At 42.9% G+C, this 22,658-nt stretch overlaps 2 protein-coding genes across 7 annotated transcripts in view; one reads left to right on the forward strand and one right to left on the reverse strand.

Moving 5' to 3' along the window:
- ARID4B (AT-rich interaction domain 4B) overlaps positions 1-6,108 on the reverse strand; it is a 162,604-nt gene extending 156,496 nt beyond the window's left edge. For all 5 annotated transcript variants that reach the window (XR_496697.3, XM_007989847.3, XM_037986036.2 and 2 more), the window contains exons 1-2: positions 5,685-6,108; positions 4,831-4,885 (exon numbers count right to left, since the gene is read on the reverse strand). Coding sequence is in view for 4 of the 5 variants with exons in the window: in XM_007989847.3 (XP_007988038.1) it covers positions 4,831-4,836 (6 nt within the window). In the remaining variant the exon portion in view is untranslated. The remainder of the gene's footprint in view (positions 1-4,830; positions 4,886-5,684) is intronic.
- Positions 6,109-6,474: 366 nt separating this feature from the next.
- Positions 6,475-21,805, forward strand: GGPS1 (geranylgeranyl diphosphate synthase 1). Of its 2 annotated transcripts, none has more exons than XM_007989849.3 (4): positions 6,475-6,689; positions 13,216-13,308; positions 20,416-20,486; positions 20,719-21,805. In XM_007989849.3, exons 2-4 carry the CDS (start codon positions 13,239-13,241, stop codon positions 21,478-21,480), a joined length of 903 nt encoding a protein of 300 aa, XP_007988040.1. In that variant the 5' UTR covers positions 6,475-6,689; positions 13,216-13,238; the 3' UTR covers positions 21,481-21,805. The 2 variants fall into 2 exon arrangements, with proteins under 2 accessions (XP_007988040.1, XP_037841967.1); XM_037986039.2 differs by lacking the exon at positions 6,475-6,689 and adding an exon at positions 6,949-7,096.
- Positions 21,806-22,658: the final 853 nt, after the last annotated feature.

Below are 22,658 nucleotides of genomic sequence, written 5' to 3' on the forward strand. Positions count from 1 at the left end.
TATTTTTAGTAGAGACTGGGTTTCACCATGTTGGCCAGGCTGATCTAGAACTCAGGTGATCCACCTGCCTCAACCTCCCTAAGTGCTGGGAATACAGGTGTGAGCCACAGTGCCCGGCCAAGAAAATTTTCGACTCCCTGACTCAGCTTCATCTCCCACCACTGCCCTTCTATTCCTACCCAAACATATAACGTTTTAAGTTAATTCAGTCACACCAAATTACTTACAGTTTCCAGATACTTCACCTTGTTTTGTTCATTTTCCACTACGTTATCCTCTATCTGAAAAACTATTTTCTTCCCTTTTTTGCCTAGCAAAAGCCTTCACACTCAGCTTAGATGTCAACTCTACCAGAAAACTTTCCAGAGATCTCTGATTTCGCTGTCCTTTTCTGTTCTCTCATGGCATTTCCTACAATTATTTTATGTCGGAATACTCATAAATCGATATCCTAAGAGTTTTGCTTTATTTATCTGCATCTTCTTCTACACTGTGGGCTCCCTGAAAGCAGGTCAGAAGCCTCACCCACCTTCATTCTGTATTACCTGACACATGAAAGCAGGTTAGATGCCTCATCCATCTTCATTCTGTATTACCTGACACATGCAAGGGGTTGTGGTTAAATGAATGACTTATGAAAGAGGTGAGACAGAAGGAAGAAGGGGAAGGAAAAAATGATAGAGGGATGGAAAAGAAGGGAGAGAGGGGAAGGAAGTGAGAGAGTGGATAGGAAGAGAAAGAAACGTAGAAGGGGGGGAGAGAGAGAGAACATGTACACACACAGGGTATTAAAAAAGGGAATTTGTAATCAATCCATTATTTTCATGTGGCCTAAGCCAATTATTATTGAAGAAAAGTACATCTGAAAAATTCAGTCTACATGGATTCTAAATATAATCATCATTTTTTCTTTCTTTTTTTTTTTTTTTTTTGAGATGGGGTCTTCCTGTCACCCAAGCTGGAGCGCAGTGGTACCATCTCGACTCACTGCAACCTCTACCTCCTAGGTTCAAGCAATCCTCCTACCTCAGCCTCCTGAGTATCTGGGAATACAGGCATGTGCCACCATGCCCAGCTAATTTTTTTATACTTTCAGTAGAGATGGGGTTTTCACCACTTTGGCCAGGCTGGTCTTGAACTCCTGACCTCAAGTAATCCACCCACCTCAGCCTCCCAAAGTGCTGGGATTACAAGCATAAGCCACCATGCCCGCCAAAGTATAATCATCTAAATCACTCATCCTCTAAAGATTCTGGTATATCCAGCCCATCCAGCCCATTTTGATTGAAAATTTACTGCTATGTAATGAAAGACATTAATAACATGTACAATATAGATACAGGAAAAAAAGTTTGATTTAAAAATAGTAATAAATAGCCGGGTGCGGTGGCTCACGCCTGTAATCCCAGCACTTTGGGAGGTTGAGGTAGGCAGATCACCTGAGGTCAGGAGTTCGAGTGGTCCTGATCAACATGGAGAAACCTTTAGTCTCTACTAAAAATACAAAATTAACTGGGCATGATTGTGCCTGCCTATAATTCCAGCTACTCGGGAGGCTGAGGCAGGAGAATCGCTTGAACCTGGGAGGCGGAGGTTGCAGTGAGCGGAGATCGCACCATTGCACTCCAGCCTGGGCAACAAGAGCGAAACTCCGTCTTAAAAAACAAAAAAAAGTAAAACTCAACCTGACATAATAAAAATAAGTCTTATTTACTCTTCATAAGTAAAAATGTCTTATTTACTCTTCATAAATAAAAACAAGAATGATTTACAAACTTTAATAATCTACTACTTCCTTATAACATGGTACTGCTGATTTTTATTTATTTATTTATTTTTTTTTTTTTTTTTTTTTTTTTTTTGAGAGACGTTCACTTTTTTCGCCCAGGCTGGAGTTCAGTGGCACGACCTCAGCTCACTGCAACCTCCGCCTCCTGGGTTCAAGCAATTCTCCTGCCTCAGCCTTCCGAATAGCTGGGATTACAAGCGTGTGCCACCATGCCCAGCTAATTTTGTGTTTTTAGAAGAGACAGGGTTTGACCATACTGGCCAGGCTGGTCTCAAACTCCTGACCTCAGGTGATCCTCCCACCTCAGCCTCCCAAAGTGCTGTGATTACAGGCGTAAGCCACCGCGCCCAGCTGGTACCACTGATTTTTAAAAGTCTGTCAAGAGTATGAAAAATAAATTCAACATAACACCAACATCATGGTCTATGTTATAGCACTAATTCCTTATGTATTACGTATTCCTCAAAAACACACTGTGAAAAAAGTAATACAGTCTATATTAGTCAGTAATGGGAATGTATTCACATAAATTCTTAAAGGTAGTACACGGGAAAACTGCTAAAACATGTAACACTTAAACTTTAAAACACCTAAAAAGTATTACTACATAATCTAACTTTCAATCACTTCAATAAACTGTCACTTAATACAATTTAAAGATTTGTTGTCGTTAATACAACAGACAATTCAAACTTAAAAGCTTGCTCCGAAGTATAAATATGTTTGAAGATCCAATAAATGGCATAAAACCTTCTATAGCTCAATGATCATCGTAATACAGAAATTACAGCAGGCACAGTGACTCTTGCCTATAATCCCAGCACTTTGGGAGGCTGAGGCGGGAGAATCACTTGAGTCCAAAAGTTCAAGAACAGCCTGGGCAACATGGCAAAATCTCATCTCTACAAAAACTACAAAAATTAGCCAGATGTGCCTGCAGTTCCAGCTACTCAGGAGGCTAAGGTGAGAGAATTGTTTGAGCCCGGGAGGTGGGAATTAGAGATCGTGCCAGCCAGGGTGAAATAGAGAGACTATCAAAAAGAAAAAAAAAAAAAACAAATTGGGAACACACAAAGAAAGAAAGAAAATTTAGGCCTAATATACTCAACATTAAATAGATTCTGAATCGCAATTTTTGCTAAAGCAAAATACAAATTACAAGAAGCTTCTCATCTTTTATCACATAAGAAATAAAGTTGTAATAAATAAGCTAAGTTTTTAATACTAATGATTACTAGCAGATTCTCTAAGAGAAGATTTGCTATACTAATAATAACAGGAAGTTCTTGCATAAAGTTAGAAATTTATTTTAGTAACTTTTTCCTTTTGACAATAAAAGTACCTTTCAAAAAAAAAGGCAGAATGTAATGCTGAGCACTTAAAATTAGTATCTCTAAAATGATACCAAAAAATTTGCATTTGGCTAGTATTACCAAGAAACTTTTAAGGCTAAAGTTTCCAACATACTTTCATTTTTTTAAACACACTAGTTTTAAAAAAAAGGAAACGAAAGGAAGAAAAAAAAAACATTTTAATCTCAAAGACTTTCAACTTAACTACATTTCTTTTAACCAAACATTTATAGAGCACCTAAGAAGTGACAGGCACTACAACACTGGGAACTGTGACAGATTACATTTACTCCAAACTAAACCTTTTATTTATTCAGCTTCTGAACTTATTATTATTCAAACCAAAACTTTTCTTAAGAAATTCTCACCCAACATCAAGGTGCACATATGAGTTACCTAATAAATGCACTTTTCACTGTTTTACACAGGTCACAAGAGTTATAGCTAGGATTTGTGACTAACAAAACGGATTCATTCCTGAAACATGTCTATGCTGTTTTACATGAAAATGAGATAGGAATAAACTGTTTCAGGTAGTTTACAGCATCCCAAACTCAAAGAGAAAACCTTAAAAAAAATTAGACTACACTTAATTACTCTGTATAGTAGACCAAAATTTAAGTAGCCACAGCTTTTACCTTCTGCAACCACAGGTATTACAAATTTTAATTTGGATGCAGTACTGTCCAAGTCGTCTTGATTCCGAGGACAAGTGAAATTTTTAAAAAATAGTTCAAAGAAACTGTCAAAAGTAGACAACGTTGATATTCTAACATGCTATCTGTTGCATTTCTACACTTGTGAACACTACCCTTTTCAAGCACTTCTGAATTTGTAATAAATGTAAAAATACAAGCTAGTGTCTAAGTTCCACCAGTTGAATCTAGACTTTTCAAAAATCTAAGGTTTCATTCCAGCATGTTTTTAAAAAAAAAAGAAGACAGCATTCATATACATATTCTCTCAAGTGACCAAAAAAAGTGTAATTTTATGGTTATCATTTCTTCCAACAATTAAGCAAATTTTTTGACCCTATTCTCCACTCAGTTAACATGTTTACGTCTAAGAGGAACCTGGCCATCAGTTTTCCACACATCATAATGCAACAGAGCCTCTGACTTATTTGCAGACCAACCAGATCAATAAAGAAAAATAAACCACATAACCCCAAGTGCCTGGAAATACAAGAAACAATTGGTATCTCTGAATTGTGTAAAGATCACCAAAATTATCTTTTTAAATCTTTCAATTAAATTATGTTTGTGACGAGTCAAAGAGTTTTCTGCTAAAATTTTATAGTACTGTTCACACAATAAACAAGATTTTCTTTCATCAGTGTAACTGATAGAACCACAATACAGTTCAGTTTCCAGGGTCAGATTACCTGACCTGCTTTTTGTTTTACCTTTTAAAACACTTTAATTCATGCCGTTATTCCTCTCATTCCCTACAAAAAGAGGGGTTCAATATGGGAGAATCATCTTCAGTTGAGATATCCTGTAACTGCCTCCAACTCCACAGCAAAGCCCGCCAGCTGACCCCGGTCTCTCTGGGGAAGGGCTCGGTCACTAAGCCACCAAACACACCTTCCTCTGCAAAACTCGGAAGCCCCACACGACGACCTCGTCCAAACCCCCTACTTCCTGAATTCGATAACCCCAGAGATTCGTATTCTGCAGGCAATCTTACCTTCATGATGACTCTGGGACCGAGATAGTCTCTAAAACACCGGGTTCACCTGCACCTGGAGGGGAAACAAAAGACACCCAGTCAACACCACAGGCACCCCTCTGCACTGGCGGAGGCGGAGGGAAGGAACCGAGCGACGCCCGAACCCCGAAGAAAGAGCCGCACCAGGCGCCAGCCCCCGAACCATCACACGCCGACTCGGGGCTCCCTCTGGCCCCGCCATCCCCGCAAACCCAGCCACCTACACAGCTCGGCAGCTTCCCGTCCCCATTGTCGAGACCCGACGGAGTTTCCCGTCTACGACAATGACGCCATTTCTGTCAGAGAAGAAACTCACAACAAGCCCGGCGTCCGGCGCGGGGCCGGCCGATCTCCCCGCGGGCCTCAGCGCCCGGCGGAGCGAGTCCGCGCCCCCATGCGCCGCGTCCGAGGTGGAGGCCGGCCGGGGGCCACCAAGGGCTCAGGAGGGCCTGTGGGCCGCGGGCTGGACCGGCCCGCCTCAGAGCCCCTGCCCACGTCCCGTTCCGGGCGCAGACCCGACAAGTGGGAGCGGGATCAACATCTGGCCCCGCCGCGGGGACAACGTGAGGGCCGAGGGCCCCGGAGGCGGAACGGCCCCCACCCTGCCCGGGCCCCCGACCGCGGCCGCTAAACCGCTGAGTGTGCGGCCGCCTAGCCAGGGGGCGGCTCGGACACAGCGGCTGCGGGGGGTGGGGGCTCCCGGAAGGCCGAGGCCCCGAATTCGGGCGCCGCAGGGACCACCACCGCGATCTTCCTCTGCTCCTCGGTCGGGCCCAGCGACTCCCAAAAGAACCCCCTTAGGAGACCACGAAAGCCCCAGAAAATGTCCCTACCTTCCTCGGAGGCGAGATCTGACCCTGGCACGTCCAGAGTTCCCTCTCTCCTCCTCCCCCCCAAAACCAGTAGGCCTGGGGGAGAGATGGGGAAGAAGGGCGGCGGGTCCAGCGGCTGCTGAGGCAGAGGCTCCGGCTCCTCCTCCTCCCGCGGCGGCGACTGGTACCTTTGTTTGGCGGCCGCTCGGGCTCCCTGGTTGGGGGGAGGGGGACGACGAAAAATCCCTCCCGGACTGGAGGTCCGGGCCCCCAAACGCGCTGCCCTCCAGAGGACGGCGGCGATGGACCCTCTGCAGCTCCCTCCGGGCAAAGGTCCAGGCGGTGGCCGTGGCGGCGGCAAGCTGAAGCTCAAGACTCTCCCTCCGCTCCGGCGACCGAGCTCCTCACTCCGGACTCGACTGACGGGCAAACATCGCTTCCCCCCACCCCGACTCTAGGTCCCCCCCCTTCCTTTCTCCCCTCCCCTAGATTTTCCCCCCCCCCCCACCTCTTTCCCGGATGGCCTCTTAGACGACCTTGGATTGGTTAAAATTCTTTAGAACCCGCCTATACACTGTTCCTATTGGTCGCTAGATACAAACAACGACGCCATTTTCCCACCAGTTCTATGGAAACAGAGAGTTACGCCTCAAGGCTTCCTGGGAAATGAAGTCCAGCCTCTGGGGCCAACGCGCAAATCCTCGTCCGCGAGAACTGCAAGGCCCGCAATGCCCTGCGCCACCGTGGACCGGAGAGGGGGAGGGGGTGAAAGGGGCGGGGCAACAAAGCAGTAGGGAGGCGTCAACGACGCCTGCGCAGTGTGACCGGGATGGCGCATTTTCTTGCACCGAGTAATGCGGTGTCGCTGGCGGCTGAGGAGGGCGGAGAGTTGTGTGGTGAAGTAGTGGGAGGGATTCATGTAGGCATCGGGAAGAGCCTAAGCCCACACTATAAAATAGGAAGTTAATGCGGGGTACAGCTACTCCCGGACCGGCGGCGTGAAAGTCGTGATATCATCGTTGAACTGTGAGCAGCAGTGGCGGCGGCTGGGGGAAACCCGGATGGGAAGGAGGGAGGGGGAGGCTGGGAGGCGGGGCAGAGAGGAAAGAAAGAAAGGAGAGTGAGGACCCGGATGCTGAACCGGATTGTGTATGAATTTTCCATCCCCTAGCTTTAAGCGGGGAGGAGGAGGAAGGGTTGGCCAAATGCGGCGGAAGGGAGCATCTGAGCGAGGAGGAAGCAGAAACCTCACCGTTTCTCTCCCTCCGGACTCTGTGGTAGCACTGTAGACGTTTGCAGTTCTCTGTCCAGCCGCTGTGGAAAATCAGCCTCGAAGTGATAGAAATTCCCTGCTTATATCAGGCAGCTTCTTTCAGATCCATCGTCTTTCTCCCGGAGTATGAGTGGAAGGATTCAGTGTGCGCTTCACATTTGTATGTCTCTGTTTAGCCATTCTCAAACCAGGCCCTTCCCTTTGAAAAGATGAGTCGTTTGCATGGGATGTTCGCTTTTTAGACGCAAGCTTGTTGCCCGGGTTTCATCGTCCAACGCGTTAGAAGGCGCTTCCTTTTTTTCTTGGCTGCCGAGCGCGGACCACTGGGGTGGCCTCTGCCTTCGTAGATCTGCGCCTGGCGAGACGGACAGATGCTGAACAAAACAATGTGAAATTACCGCAGTGGCAGTGCCCCAGAGGAGAGTTCCGCGGTGATAGGAGAATGTGAGGGAATTTGGCTTATTTAGGGAGGGAAAGGAAGGGTTTCTGAGCAAGTGAGGATCGAGCTGAGAGCTGTAGGGCTAGCAGGAGTTAACTAAGGAAAGAGAAAAGGAAAGGACATTCCAGACAAAAAGACTAACTTGTCGGAAAGCCCTGTGGCAGAAGGGAGCTTTTCCAGTGTGAAGCACAGAGCCTGGAGAGATGGGGTGAAGGGGAGTGTGGAACCTTACAGATTTGTGAAGGAGTTTTGTTTTTGTCCTAATAGCAATGGGATATCTTCCAAGGATTCTCAGTTAGAAGGGAGAGATGACTCCGATTGGAATGTCACCGTGGCTGAAGAGTAGAGGACGCGAAAAAAAGAAGAGTTAAAGAGGCAAATGCAGGGAGCCCGACGAGGAGGCTATTGCCGTAGTAGTTCACATGGTGACAGAAATGGAGCGTTTGTGATAATAATTGTGGATTCACCCTTTGAACAAATTTCTGGCAGCTTTTTAGTTTTGAAAGTGAGAAGTTTCAGACTCTCACTGAGGTATTCAGTAGTAGTTTATTCACTCTAAAAGGAAACTAGTAGAGTTCATGTAACACACACTAATGCCTCCTTACATTTAAGTTTAGTACGTGATAGCTGAAATTTCCAGCTGTGATAAATTGGGAAATCCTTTGATTTAAAACAAAGGCGAGTGAGAGTATGTGCCGCAGTGTGTAAAATCCTTTAGGCTTAAGAAGACGCAAGGCAAGTTGGTGGTGGTTACCTAGAAAAATTGAGGTTCTTATGTTTTCATACCACTGAAAATACTTGTATGTAAACATCCTCTGGGAAAGGAAATTGACTTGTTAAGTGAGTATTCTTAAACATCTCTAAGTAAGCAAAGGAAATAATTTTTTTTTTAAAAGCATGACTAGTGTTTTAAGTTGAAAAATAACATCAACCACAAAGCTCTCTACAAATTGAAACAAAGATTAGCTCTGATTTCTATGCAACAGGGTACACCTGCTAGAGATCCTGACACAAAAGGGAATTCTGAAACTGTATCTCATTGATTTTTAAGTTCAGTCAAATGTGTTTTGGAGGCTGTGAGAATCTAATATACAAACGTGATTCTTGCTCCCAACCTGTAGTTGAGAAAAGATAGGTATTGATATATAAATAGAGAAGTATATGAGATGCTTTTTAAATTCTACCTTTAATGATGTTCGATAATAATCTTTAAGCCATTATTCTTCCTGTTCTGCGTCTTCTTTTTTTTTCAATCCCTGATAATAAGGTATAGATAATAGGTTACCTAATAAGGATTTACCTAATATTATACTTCAATCCCGGATAATAAGGTAACGGGTCAGAGATCAAGTAGTATAGGTAATAGGTTACCTTAATAAGTATTTGCCTAATATTACCAATAGGTATATTGATTATTTCACTTATTTGATTCTTTATGAGCCTCTTTTTCCTTGTGACGTCTTTGGTATTAATTGCTAGTCAAGGTGGATGTAGAAATTTCCCATATGGGATGTTTCTCTTTGAAATGTTTCTCTTGTTAAAATGATTTCTTTTCGTGGAGTGCTGATTTTTTTTATGATTGTTTGATATAGATGAGAACAGACTACAAAAAAATGTGCCTTTCAATCCTGAAGAGTAACCTGAACTATACACTAGTTTTGTGCTTTAATTTTCATTTGTAATCTGCCTTCAATAAAGAGTTAAGCTAGTGGAATTTATGTCTTAACTTATAACACAAACATGAATATTTGCTTGGCATTGAAGGGTAAAGATATTCGATAGCTGGGGATCTTAATCTGAGGTGCATGTAAACGATTCAGGGACTACATGATCTCTGAGAAGTTATATGTTATAAGGAGAAGTTATATGTTGTGAGTCTTTGCGGCAGTGCATACATTTGTGTTGGAGCGTATTAACACATACACAGGCCTTTTTTTTTTTTTAAGAAGATTCATAGCTTTCATCATATTCTCAAAAGGTTTATGTGATCCATTAGATGGTTTACTGTATGGGGAAGCATCAAAGCAATTGCATAGTTGATGGTTATATGTGTGTTATTATTTCAGCCATCCATTATCGTGTGCCTACCAACTGCCTAACAGTGCATACATATGTAGAAGTTTTATTCTTTTCTCCTGTTGCCATATTACAAGTCTCATTTCACAGCAGAAAAACCTACATTACAGAGACAATGTGGTTCAAACCATTTTACCCTTGTATTCATTGACTGCTACAAAACAGGAACATTAAATACCCGATAGTCACTAAATTGGGTAGTCTCAGCACTTCTACACTCGTAATTGTGCTGGAAAAGTGGAATGCTAGCACTAATAATTAGATTTTGGTTTGTGGGGGTTTTTTATTTATTTTTACTTGTATAAATGTATGGGGTACAAGTATAGTTTTATCACATGCATAGATTGCATAGTAGTGAAGTCAGGACTTTTAGGGTGTCCATCACCCACATAATCACATTGTACCCATTAAGTAAGCTTTCATCATCCACCTCCTTCCCACCTTCTCACCCTTTGGAATCTCCATTGTCTATCATTCCACACTCCACATGTCCATGTATACACATTATTTAGCTCCCATTTGTAATTAAGATGTACTATTTGTCTTTCTATGTCTGACTTGTTACACTTAAGGTAAGGGCTATCCATCCATTTTGCTGCAAATGACGTGATTTCATTTTGTTTTAATGGCTGACTAACAATTCATTATGTATATACCACATTTTCTTTATTCAGTCATCTACTGATGGACACCTAGGTTGATTTTACTATTATGAATAGTCTGTAATAAACACACAAGTGCAAGATTTTGGAAATTTTACTTTTGTGGCACGTTGTCGGTATTTACTCAGGATCTTTGGATTTGCTTGGCTACATGTATATAAATCAGTGTGTTTATTAACTGAAATATGTGCAAAAGTCTTGTCTTTGGTGGATTAATTTATAGTATAAATCCACAAAAGTCAGATTCTGCTCCTAAGTATATTTTACATTTTTAATTTTAGTGCCAGCAAGAAGTTACAGTACTAAAATCGCCTTACGCCTGAGAGTGTCAATGATGCGATCATAGTATCAGGTGACCGGGCTATAAAAGATGACTTTTGTTACTTAACGTTATGAAGTTACTAGGGCAAATTTAGAAATCGAGGAACACTGGTGAAACCCCGTCTCTACTAAGAAAAATTAGCTGGGCGTGGTGGTGGGCACCTGTAGTCCCAGTAGCTCAGGAGGCTGAGTCAGGAGAACTGCTTGAACCCAGGAGGCAGAGGTTGCAATGAGCCGAGATCGTGCCACTGCACTCCAGCCTGGGCAACAGAGCGAGACGCCGTCTCAAAAAAAAAAAAAAGCAAGGAACACATCCTCACTGTTAAAATAAATAACAGTAGCCCACACCCCGTTAGTTGTGGTGTGGTGTGGTACCATGTAAGCCACCTATTTCCAGTTCCCCTAACATTCTCAAACAGCTGTATCGGAATCATACAAGATGCGTATTTAAATTGAAGATTTCTAAGTCTCTGGCCCAGACTTAGAAAAAAAGGATCAGGCCGGTCATGGTGGCTCACACCTGTAATCCCAAAACTTTGGGAGGCTGAGGCAGGTGGATCATCTGAGGTCAGGAGTTTTGAGACCAGCCCGGCCAACATAGTGAAACCCCATCTCTACTAAAAATTCAAAAAATTTAGCTGAGCGTGGTGGCGGGAACCTGTAATCCCTGCTATTTGGGAGGCTGAGGCAGGAGAATCACTTGATCCCAGGAGGGTGAGGTTGCAGTGAGCCGAGATCGCGCCACTGCACTCCAGCCTGGACAACAAGAGCGAAACTCCGTCTCAAAAAAAAAAAAAAAAAAGAAAAAGAAAAAAGGAACTTTGAACAAATGAGAGTAACACAAAGTACATGAACTCAACTTCATTTTCTTCGTTCAAAAAAAGTGACCCTCACTTAAGCAAATATATTCTTGTGCTTTAACTTCTGGCATACTGAGATAACTTTCTAAAGTGGCTTCCAATTCCAAAAACCAATGATGTGCAACTCATTGAACAGCCCTAACCACAAACTGCCATTAGATGCCATATTACATTTAGCCTTTTTGTTGTATCTGCCTTGAAGCCAGAAAAGTTGGTTAGAAGCGGGCTCAAGATTCTAAAGACTAAATCATAGTCCCAAGAAGCAGAAGAAAGAGGATAAAAGTAATAAACTTCCCAAAATGTGCCAAAGATGCTAGAGCAGTTAGAAAAAGATTCCTAATACGAGGACAAGTAATAATAGAAACAGATTCAAAGAAATAAAGTAGAGATTCAGCAGTACAGGGAGACCCTAGGAAGACCATGAGTGTTATTGTAGGAAATATTGAAATAAGGCAGATTTCAGTATAAAGGGGAATATGTTTAATAAATATGATTGCATTTGAGTTAATGCATATCTTAAATCAGAAGTCTCTGAAATTGATTGATTGTAGGAGAATCCCTTTAAATTTTAAATACATAAAACATACTCATCTTAGTGCTCATTTAGAAAAGGATATGTTTACTAATTAGTGTAATCAGTTAAATACAGAGGTATCTTTCCAGTTCTTTGGAGTTGTTTTGACATTTGCCGTCAACAAATTAAGCCTTTTATGGTTGATAAAATAGGAAAGGCTTAATATAAGTTACACGACTAAGAAAACTTAAAAACCAAGAGAACACTTTGACCAATATAATCACTTGAATGAAGAATTTTCTAATTGAGAGAGAATTTACATACCACCCATTTAAAGTGTACATTTCAGCAGTTTTTAATGTATTCACAGGGCTGTGCAACCATCACCACAATTTAATTTTATAACATTTTGATCCCTGCAAAAAGAAACCCTGTACTCATTAGCAATTAGTCCCTTTTTCTAACCACGAATCTACTTTCTGTCTCTGTAGATTGGCTTATTCTGAACATTTCACATCAATGGAATCATACGATATGTAGTCTCTTGAGATTGGCTTCTTTCACTTAACATATTTTCAAGGCTTCATAGATGTAGAATCTTCTTTTTTTTGTTTTTTGAGACTGGAGTCTCACTCTTTCACCCAGGCTGGAGAGCAGTGGTGCGATCTTAGCTCACTGCAACCTCTGCCTGCTGGGTTCAAGCAATTCTGCCTCAGCCTCCCAAGTAGCTGGAACTATAGGCACTCACTACCATGCTTGGCTAATTTTTGTATTTTTAGTAGAGATGGTGTGAAGGCTGGTCTTGAACTCCTGACCTCGTGATCTACCCACCTCAGCTAATTTTTCGTATTTTTAGTAGAGACAAGGTTTTGCCATGTTTCCCAGGATAGCCTCAAACTCCTGGGCTTAAGCAATCCGCCTGCCTCAGCCTCCCAAGTGCTGGGATTACAGGCGTGAGCCACTGTGCGCGGCAACAGAAAATTCTTTTTAAACCAAACTGGGTGACTGTCTTTTCACAAACACCTTGAAATACAAATTCCTGCGGCCGGGCGCGGTGGCTCAAGCCTGTAATCCCAGCACTTTGGGAGGCCGAGACGGGCAGATCACGAGGTCAGGAGATCGAGACCATCCTGGCTAACACGGTGAAACCCCGTCTCTACTAAAAAATACAAAAAAAACTAGCTGGGCGTGTTGGCGGGCGCCTGTAATCCCAGCTACTCAGGAGGAAGAGGCAGGAGAATGGCGTAAACCCGGGAGGCGGCGCTTGCAGTTACCTGAGATCCGGCCACTGCACCCCAGCCTGGGTGACAGAGTGAGACTCGTCTCAAAAAAACAAAAAAAAAAGGAATACAAATTCCTTTGCAGTTTTGATTAGTTTCATATGATCTTTATGTTTCTTTTTGACAGATTGGCTTTGAAGTTTAAATCCAATGGAGAAGACTCAAGAAACAGTCCAAAGAATTCTTCTAGAACCGTATAAATACTTACTTCAGTTACCAGGTAATACTTCATTTATAGTCCATAGAGGGTCGTTTTCACACAGTAGTGGTCGTTCAAATGTTAGCAAATAGAAAAGGTTAGACTTGCTAGCTGTTGAGATTTTGTATTTAAGGTGATGCATCTGAGAAAAATGATAAATAGAACGTTCTAATTTTTCATTATTAAACGGTAATTTTTGCCAGGTGAAGTGATATACACCTGTTGTTTCACCTACTTGGGAGGCTGAGACAGGAGGATGGCTTGAGCCCAGGAGTTTAAGGCTGTAGTGCACAATGATCACACCTGTGAATAGCCACTACACTCCAGCTTAGGCAACATAGTGAGACCCCGTCTCTTAAAAAGAAACGTAATTTTTGAAGGCACCCTTTAAAACATATCCAACGATTTAACATACCTTAAAAATTAAAAATACTTAAAACATTTTGGTATCTCATTGGAGGTTGTATTCTTTATGGATATTACGCATTCAAATTCTCCACTGTTTAGATATTAGGGGAAGTTATGCAGATTTGTTTAACAATAGAACACTTGGCCGGGCGCGGTGGCTCAAGCCTGTAGTCCCAGCACTTTGGGAGGCCGAGACGGGCGGATCACAAGGTCAGGAGATCGAGACCATCCTGGCTAACCCGGTGAAACCTCGTCTCTACTAAAAAATACAAAAAACTAGCCAGGCGAGGTGGCGGGCGCCTGTAGTCCCAGCTACTCGGAAGGCTGAGGCAGGAGAATGGCGTGAACCCGGGAGGCGGAGCTTGCAGTGAGCTGAGATCTGGCCACTGCACTCCAGCCTGGGCGGCAGAGCCAGACTCCGTCTCAAAAAAAAAAAAAAAACAATAGAACACTTTATTTACCATCCATATTCAAGTTTACCTTCTATGTCTTTGTTTTCCAGTATCTCACACATGCACTGCATTTCGTATACTACTAGTTCCTTTGACAGCCAAATAATAATGTATCTAAAATCACAGTATTTGGAAGCATAGCCCACTTTATTCCTGTATAAAGGCGTGCCACCTGCACATGGCTTCCTACCTCATGTGTACGTGTGTGTTTTTGTTTTATTTTGCTTCTTTAAAAACTTGTCTGGAGGCTGGGCATGGTGGCTCACACCTGTAAACCCAGCACTTTGTGAGGCCAAGGCGGGCGGATCATGAGGTCAAGAGATTGAGAGCAGCCTGGCCAACATGGTAAAACCCCGTCTCTACTAAAAATACAAAAATTAGCTGGGCATGGTGGCGCATGCCTGTAGTCCCAGCTACTCAGGAGGCTGAGGCAGGATAATAGCTTGAACCTGGGAGGCAGAGGTTTCTGTGAGCCGAGATTGCACCACTGCACCCCAGCCTGGCAGCAGAATGAGACTCCGACTCAAAAAAATCCTTGTCTGTAAATGATGATAAGCAAAAACTCATGAATATAATAAACAGGGGTTCTTGTAATAAAAAATCATTTATAAACCAATTATTTCTCATAGAAATAATACAGGCCAGGTGTGGTGGCCCACACCTGTCTTCCCTGCACTTTGGGAGACCAAGGCAGGATTGCTTGAGGCCAAAAGTTTGAGACCACCTTGGGCAACATAACAAGTCCCACTCTCTGTTTTAAACATTTTTTAAAAAAGAAGAAATAATGTAAAAGTTGGTAAATTATTTGACAAGCATAAAAACCTATTTAGCCCATACTGTGACTAAACTCTAATGATGCTCTCAATTCAGTCTCAATAGACACTTTTTAATGTCTGTGCTAAAGTATACACCTTTCTTTATGAGCACACCTCTATGGTAATGTGTGCATTTCTGTTCTTCATGAGCCTGGGAAGGATAAAAGCCAAAAGAATGCTAACTCCTGTGCTACACCTTGGAAACCGTAATTAGTGTCGTTTTTATTTTGGCAGACCCTAATAGAGACTCGCCTGTTAATGTCAATGCATCAGAAGAATGAGGGAATGATAGAAATGGAGAATTCAAAGGGAAGGTTGCCCACTGTTTAAGAAAAAGCCAAGAGACTGCTTTTGAGTGACATGTATCCAGCAGTTAGTAACTTTTTTCAGTATCTCCCAGTGAGAAACATGGCTCAGTTTCACTTTCACTCTGCCCAGCTCTTATTGCCAGACGTCCTTTAGAACACTTTCACAAACACTCGCTGAACTGGGCTGGCATTCATAGCAAGCCAGTTATCAGTGCTGACAAAAGTCTAACAAGCGTCTCTCGGCCGGGCGCGGTGGCTCAAGCCTGTAATCCCAGCACTTTGGGAGGCCGAGACGGGCGGATCACGAGGTCAGGAGATCGAGACCATCCTGGCGAACACGGTGAAACCCCGTCTCTACTAAAAATACAAAAAACTAGCCGGGCGAGGTGGCGGGCGCCTGTAGTCCCAGCTACTCCGGAGGCTGAGGCAGGAGAATGGCATAAACCCGGGAGGCGGAGCTTGCAGTGAGCTGAGATCCGGCCACTGCACTCCAGCCTGGGCGACAGAGCCAGACTCCGTCTCAAAAAAAAAAAAAAAAAAAAAACAAGCGTCTCTCGAATGTCTCTTACTCTACTACTTACAAAGCAAGGACTGCCTACAGTTACCTTTTAACCATAATGCTTACTTACGCAGTGACCACCTTCTATGACTTTTCTTTTTTTTAAATTCTCATTACCTGGAAATAATGCCATTAGATAACATGCTTAAAATTATCATTAGGTACCTCACCTTCTTATTCAAATACGTTCTTGATCCATGATGGACTATAACATCAAAAGATACTTCTAAAGAAATATGACATTGCACTATGCACATAACACACTTTTTTTTTTTAGAGAGAGCTTCAGAGTTATTGAAGTAACTTAGCGGTGTGCCAGATCATTTACACTGTTGTAGTATTACTCTTGCTAGTAAATAATAATAATGATATCAGAATTTTCTGAAGTCAACCTGACCAACAAGGTAAAACCCTGTCTCTTCTAAAAGTATAAATATTAGCCAAGTATGGTAGCGCATGCCTGTAGTTCCAGCTGAGGCATGGGAATCACGTGAGCCTAGGAGCCAGAGGTTGCAGTGAGCGGAGATCACGCCACTGCCTGGGCAACAGAGTGAGACCCTGTCTCAAAAAAAAAAAAAAAAAAAAAAGGATTTTCTGAAAGTAGTAAAGAAAATGATTTTTATTTTTAAATTTCTCATACTTGCTGTCATCTTATGTTTATGTTTATTTGCCTAAGTGTGGGGCCCTAGATGAGGTAAAGGGTGGGATTAGGGAGAGATGAAGCTGGCAGTAGAGGAAGAAGGGCTCCAAAAAGAGAGATAATAATGTTTAGATCTTAAAGAGGAAGCAGTAATCTTTTAATTTTGAGAGATCTCTGTGATTAGCCTCAGTGTTAGAAATTATTTCAGAACTTAGCCAGGCGCAGTGGCTCACGCTTGTACTCCCAGCACTTTGGGAGACCAAAGTGGGCAGATGGCTTAAGCCCAGGAGTTCGAGACCAGCCTGGACAACATAGCAAAACCCTGTCTCTACTAAAAATACAAAAAATTAGCCAGGCACGTGACACGCCCTTGTACTCCCAGCTTACCTGGGGGACTGAAGTGGGATGATCACTGGAGCCTGGGAGGTCGAGGCTACAGTAAGCCAAGATCACGCCACTGCACCCCAGCCTAGGTAATACAGGGAGACCCCGTCTCAAAAAAAAAAAGGGGGGGCGGGGAACTTGCTAGGCCGGGTGCGGTGGCTCAAGCCTCTAATCCCAGCACTTTGGGAGGCCAAGACGGGCGGATCACGAGGTCAGGAGATGGAGACCATCCTGGCTAACACGGTGAAACCCCGTCTCTACTAAAAAATACAAAAAACTAGCCCAGCGAAGTGGCGGGCGCCTGTAGTCCCAGCTACTCGGGAGGCTGAGACAGGAGAATGGCGTAAACCCGGGAGGCGGCGCTTGCAGTGAGCTAAGATCCGGCCTCTGCACTCCAGCCTGGGCGACAGAGCGAGACTCCGTCTCAAAAAAAAAAAAAAAAAAAAAAAGTATCAGGCTAAACATTAGCATGTCATCACAGGGGAAAAAAATATTAAAACTGTAGTACCTCAAAACTAAGCCATATATTGTACTGTTTTTTAAATAACATTCAAAAATAAAATGAAAAATGAAATTCCACATTGAGACTCTGTTGTTCATCTTCAAAAAAATGTGTTTAAGTGATATAAGCCAGGTGCAGTGGTTCACACTTATTATCCCAGCACTTTGGAGGCCAAGTGAGACAGATTGCTTTTGAGCCCAGGTGCTTGAGACCAGCCTGGGCAACAGGGTGAAACCCTGCCTCTACAAAAAATAGATAAATAAAAATAAAAATAGTCAGGCATGGTGGCTTGTTCTTGTAGACCAGCCTGGCCAACATGGTGAAACCCCATTTCTATTAAAAATACAAAAAAATTGGCCAGCCACGATAGCTCATGCCTGTAATCCCTATACTTTGGGAGGCCGAGGTGGGTGGATCACCTGAGGTCAGGAATTCAAGACCAGCCTGGCCAACATAATGAAACCCTGTCTCTGCTAAAAATATAAAAAATTAGCTGGACTTGGTGGCACACGCCTGTAATCCCAGCTACTTGGGAGGCTGAGGCAGGAGAATCGCTTGAACCTGGGAAGTGGAGGTTGCAGTGAGCCAAGATCGCAACACTGCTCCCCAGCCTGGGCAACAAGAGCAAAACTCCGTCTCAAAAAAAAATACAAAAAATTAGCTAGGTGTAGTGGCGCACACCTGTAATCCCAGCTACTTGGGAGACTGAAACAGGAGAATCCCTTGAACCCGGGAGGCGAAGGTTGCAGTGAGCCAAGATCATGCCATTGTTTTCCAGCCTGGGTGACAGATCAAGACTTGTCTCAAAAAGAAAAAAAAAAACCTGTAATCCCAGCATTTTGGGAGGCCGAGGCGGGTAAATTACCTGAGGTCAGGAGTTCGACACCAACCTGGCCAACATAGTGAAACCCCGTCTCTTCTAAAAACACAAAAATTAGCTGGGCGTAGTGGCAGATGCCTGTAATCCCAGCTACTTGGGAGGCTGAGGCAGGAGAATCGCTTGAACCCAGGAGGTGGAGGTTGCAGTGAACTGAGATCGCACCATTGCACTCCAGCCTGGGTGACGAGCGAAATTCCGTTTCCAAAAAAAAAAAGAAAACGATGTTTTAGGGTTTTTTTGTTTTTTTTTTTTTTTTTTTTTTTGAGACGGAGTCTCGCTCTGAGGCCCAGGCTGGAGTGCAGTGGCCAGATCTCAGCTCACTGCAAGGTCCGCCAACCGGGTTCACGCCATTCTCCTGCCTCAGCCTCCCGAGTAGCTGGGACTACAGGCGCCCGCCACCTCGCCCGGCTAGTTTTTTGTATTTTTTAGTAGAGACGGGGTTTCACTGTGTCAGCCAGGATGGTCTCGATCTCCTCACCTCGTGATCCACCCGTCTCGGCCTCCCAAAGTGCTGGGATTACAGGCTTGAGCCACCGCGCCCGGCCGATGTTTTAGTTTTAACTTTTTATGTAACCATTTTCCTGAAACCTAATCTAAAATTAGGATGTTATTACCATGCATTCATTTAACAGAAAATTTATAGAACATTTTTACTAAGTGAACTGGCCATGTTTTTTATCTATCATTCCTTTATATATGGCTACAATGACTTCTAGTGGTAACTTCTATCCAAAGACCTATCTTAAATTAGCCAGGCGTGGTGGCACATGCCTGTAATGCCAGCTACTCGGGAGGCTGAGGCAGGAGAATAGCTTGATCTCGGGAGGCGGAGGTTGCAGTCAGCCGAGATCACACCACTGCAATCCAGCCTGGACAACAGAATGAGACTCCATCTCAAAAAAAAACAAAGATCTATCTTGAGCTTTCTGTGTAAGAAAAAGATGATACTGCTGGGCGAGGTGACTCACGTCTGTAATTTCAGCAATTTGGGAGGCTGTGGCGGCCGGATCGCTTGAGCCCAGGAGTTTGAGACCAGTCTGGGCAACATGGGAAAACACTGTCTCTACAAAAACAAAACCGGACATGGTGGCTTGCACCTATAGTGCCAGCTACTCAGGATGCTGAGCTAGAAGGATCACTTGAGCCCAGGAGGTGGAGGCTGCAGTGAGCTGTGAACATACCACTGCACTCCAGCCTGGGTGACGGAGTGAGACCCTGTCTCAAAAAAAAAAAAAAAAGGAAGAAAGAAAAAAAGAAGATGCTGAAAAATGAAGGCCCCTAGTCAAAATAATAAGGTTAGCTTTTGACTAAACTCAGGATTTTAAAAGGGAATACTTCAGTGCGTGATAATCTCATTTTTGAAAGGAAAGAAGCAGAGCTTCCACATCTCTAAAGCCTTAACTTAAAGGAGAAATAGATATTTCAAGAGGTAATTTTATGAAGTAATTAAATAGTAAAATATATTTTATTAACAATGCCTATAGTTATGTAAAATAGGCAGTGCCAATTAACTGACACTAAACTAGCTTTTTGGCCTGGTGCAGTGACTCACACCTGTAATCCAAACACTTTGAGAGGCGGAGGCGGGTGGATCGTTTGGGCTCAGGAGTTCAAGACTAGCCTGGGCAATGTATCAAAACCCCCTTTCTACAAAATACACAAAAATTAGCCAGGCATGGTGGTGTAGTCTGTAGTCCCAGACACTCAGGAGGCGGAGGCACGAGAATCATGTGAACCCAGGAGGTGGAGTTTGCAGTGAGCCATGATCGTGCCACTGCACTCCAGCCTGGGCAACAGAGCAAGACTGTGTCTCAAATAATTAATTAACAAGCTTCCTTTTCAAAAAAATAAATTAAGTCATAAGTCCTAAAAGCCCATCCTACTTTAAAATTGTTTATTCAAGTTCAGATGAAAAGAGTGGACTAGTAGGCCACTGAAGTACTTTAGAGTCTCCTGTGCCTGCCCTAATTTTAGAAGGTTGTGCATTTTATGATCCGGATTTCAGAGCGATTGAGAATGGGGTGTTGAACAGTACAAGGCAAGCTCTGCAGTAGGTAATGGATTGATGACGCTGGATTTAGCAAGTCTGAACAATTTAAAGGAAGTTTCTGAATGTGTTTTTTGTAGTTAAAATACTCAAAACGCTCATCTTATTGTCACATTTTATTTTTAAATTGCAGGTAAACAAGTGAGAACCAAACTTTCACAGGCATTTAATCATTGGCTGAAAGTTCCAGAGGACAAGCTACAGGTATTAGGCAACTCTAATCTTGTTAATCCCCAAGAAATTAATAGCTGTCACATAAAAATATTCCTAGTTCTTGATTGAATTTAGTCCTCATGCAAGATATTATTTTATATTGAGGTTGCTAAATATTTATTGTGAAAATTAACACCTGAGACTTTCATAATCTGTTAATTAAACTGAGTATATAAGTTTTGAATAGTTCAAATAAGTGAAATTTTTAATTCTTTTTTATTAGATCATTATTGAAGTGACAGAAATGTTGCATAATGCCAGTTTACTCATCGATGATATTGAAGACAACTCAAAACTCCGACGTGGCTTTCCAGTGGCCCACAGCATCTATGGAATCCCGTCTGTCATCAATTCTGCAAATTACGTATATTTCCTTGGCTTGGAGAAAGTCTTAACCCTTGATCACCCAGATGCAGTGAAGCTTTTTACCCGCCAGCTTTTGGAACTCCATCAGGGACAAGGCCTAGATATTTACTGGAGGGATAATTACACTTGTCCCACTGAAGAAGAATATAAAGCTATGGTGCTGCAGAAAACAGGTGGACTGTTTGGATTAGCAGTAGGTCTCATGCAGTTGTTCTCTGATTACAAGGAAGATTTAAAACCACTTCTTAATACACTTGGGCTCTTTTTCCAAATTAGGGATGATTATGCTAATCTGCACTCCAAAGAATATAGTGAAAACAAAAGTTTTTGTGAAGATCTAACAGAGGGAAAGTTCTCATTTCCTACTATTCATGCTATTTGGTCAAGGCCTGAAAGTACCCAGGTGCAGAATATCTTGCGCCAGAGAACAGAAAACATAGATATTAAAAAATACTGTGTACATTATCTTGAGGATGTAGGTTCTTTTGAATACACTCGTAATACTCTTAGAGAGCTTGAATCTAAAGCCTATAAACAGATTGATGCACGTGGTGGGAACCCTGAGCTAGTAGCCCTAATAAAGCACTTAAGTAAGATGTTCAAAGAAGAAAATGAATAATGTTAAGCCATTCTTGATTGGGCCTCATAGCTTATTTTAGTCAATTTTTTTGTCTTTTAGCCTTAACCACCTTCTAAAAAATTTGTTATTCTCCAGAAACATAATAAATAGGTGAATAGGGGTGATGCAGGTGAATTCGTTTTCATTTAGAAGCCCCTCTGTACAGATAATCAAAATTCAAAGTTGAAAGAATCAAAAGAAGCCACAGTTATGTAGGTCTGATTTGAATGTCATAATTGCAGTGACAGGACATTACCACCAGCTCTACCCTACTATCATCAATGTTGTGTTTATTCCGTCAATAAAAAAGACTCGCTTCCAGGAATTTTTATCCATACACTTTCTAACTGTACTATCTGGGCAGTTCCAAGCCAGTTTCTTTTAGCTAGCTGGCCCAAATCTCTTTTTTTCCTAAATGCTGCTGCAAAGAATATCTCACTGTCATCCCTGGAAACCCCCTCACTGAAGTCTTCTATGAAAAGGCTGATATGCTAAACAGTAAACACTCCGGTCCTTTTTCTTACATTTTCCTTTTTTCCTTCCTCTCCACCCCACAAGTTTTGCTTTTTTTTTTTTTTTTTTTTTTTGAGACGGAGTCTCGCCCTATCGCCCAGGCTGGAGTGCAGTGGCCGGATCTCAGCTCACTGCAAGCTCCGCCTCCTGGGTTTACACCATTCTCCTGCCTCAGCCTCCCTAGTAACTGGGACTACAGGCGCCTGTCACCTTGCCCTGCTAGTTTTTTGTATTTTTTTTTTTAGTAGAGATGGGGTTTCACCGTGTTAGCCAGGATGGTCTCGATCTCCTGACCTCGTGATCTGCCTGTCTCGGCCCCCCAAAGTGCTGGGATTACAGGCTTGAGCCACTGCACCTGGCCAAGTTTTGCTTTTTAACCAAGGTGTCTTTGCTTAATGAAATTAACACGCTAGTCTAAATTCTTTTTTTCTCCCTTGTAACATTTGTGTGCCCCAAACTGGTTAGTGTCTGGGTACAGCATTCCGTTTCCAGTTGGGAAGTGGAAAAAGTGTATGGGATATTTTAGAAGGGAGCTTTTGAACCTTATTATATTTTGTCATCATTGATAGTGACAATCTTAAAAGGGTTGTTTTCTTACCTCAAGTACAAAAGCATGGAAAAATGCCCTTTTACTTCCCGCCCACATCACCACCCCCCTTGAAGAC

This window comes from Chlorocebus sabaeus, chromosome 25 (assembly GCF_047675955.1).
Source record: "Chlorocebus sabaeus isolate Y175 chromosome 25, mChlSab1.0.hap1, whole genome shotgun sequence".
Lineage (NCBI taxonomy): Eukaryota > Metazoa > Chordata > Mammalia > Primates > Cercopithecidae > Chlorocebus > Chlorocebus sabaeus.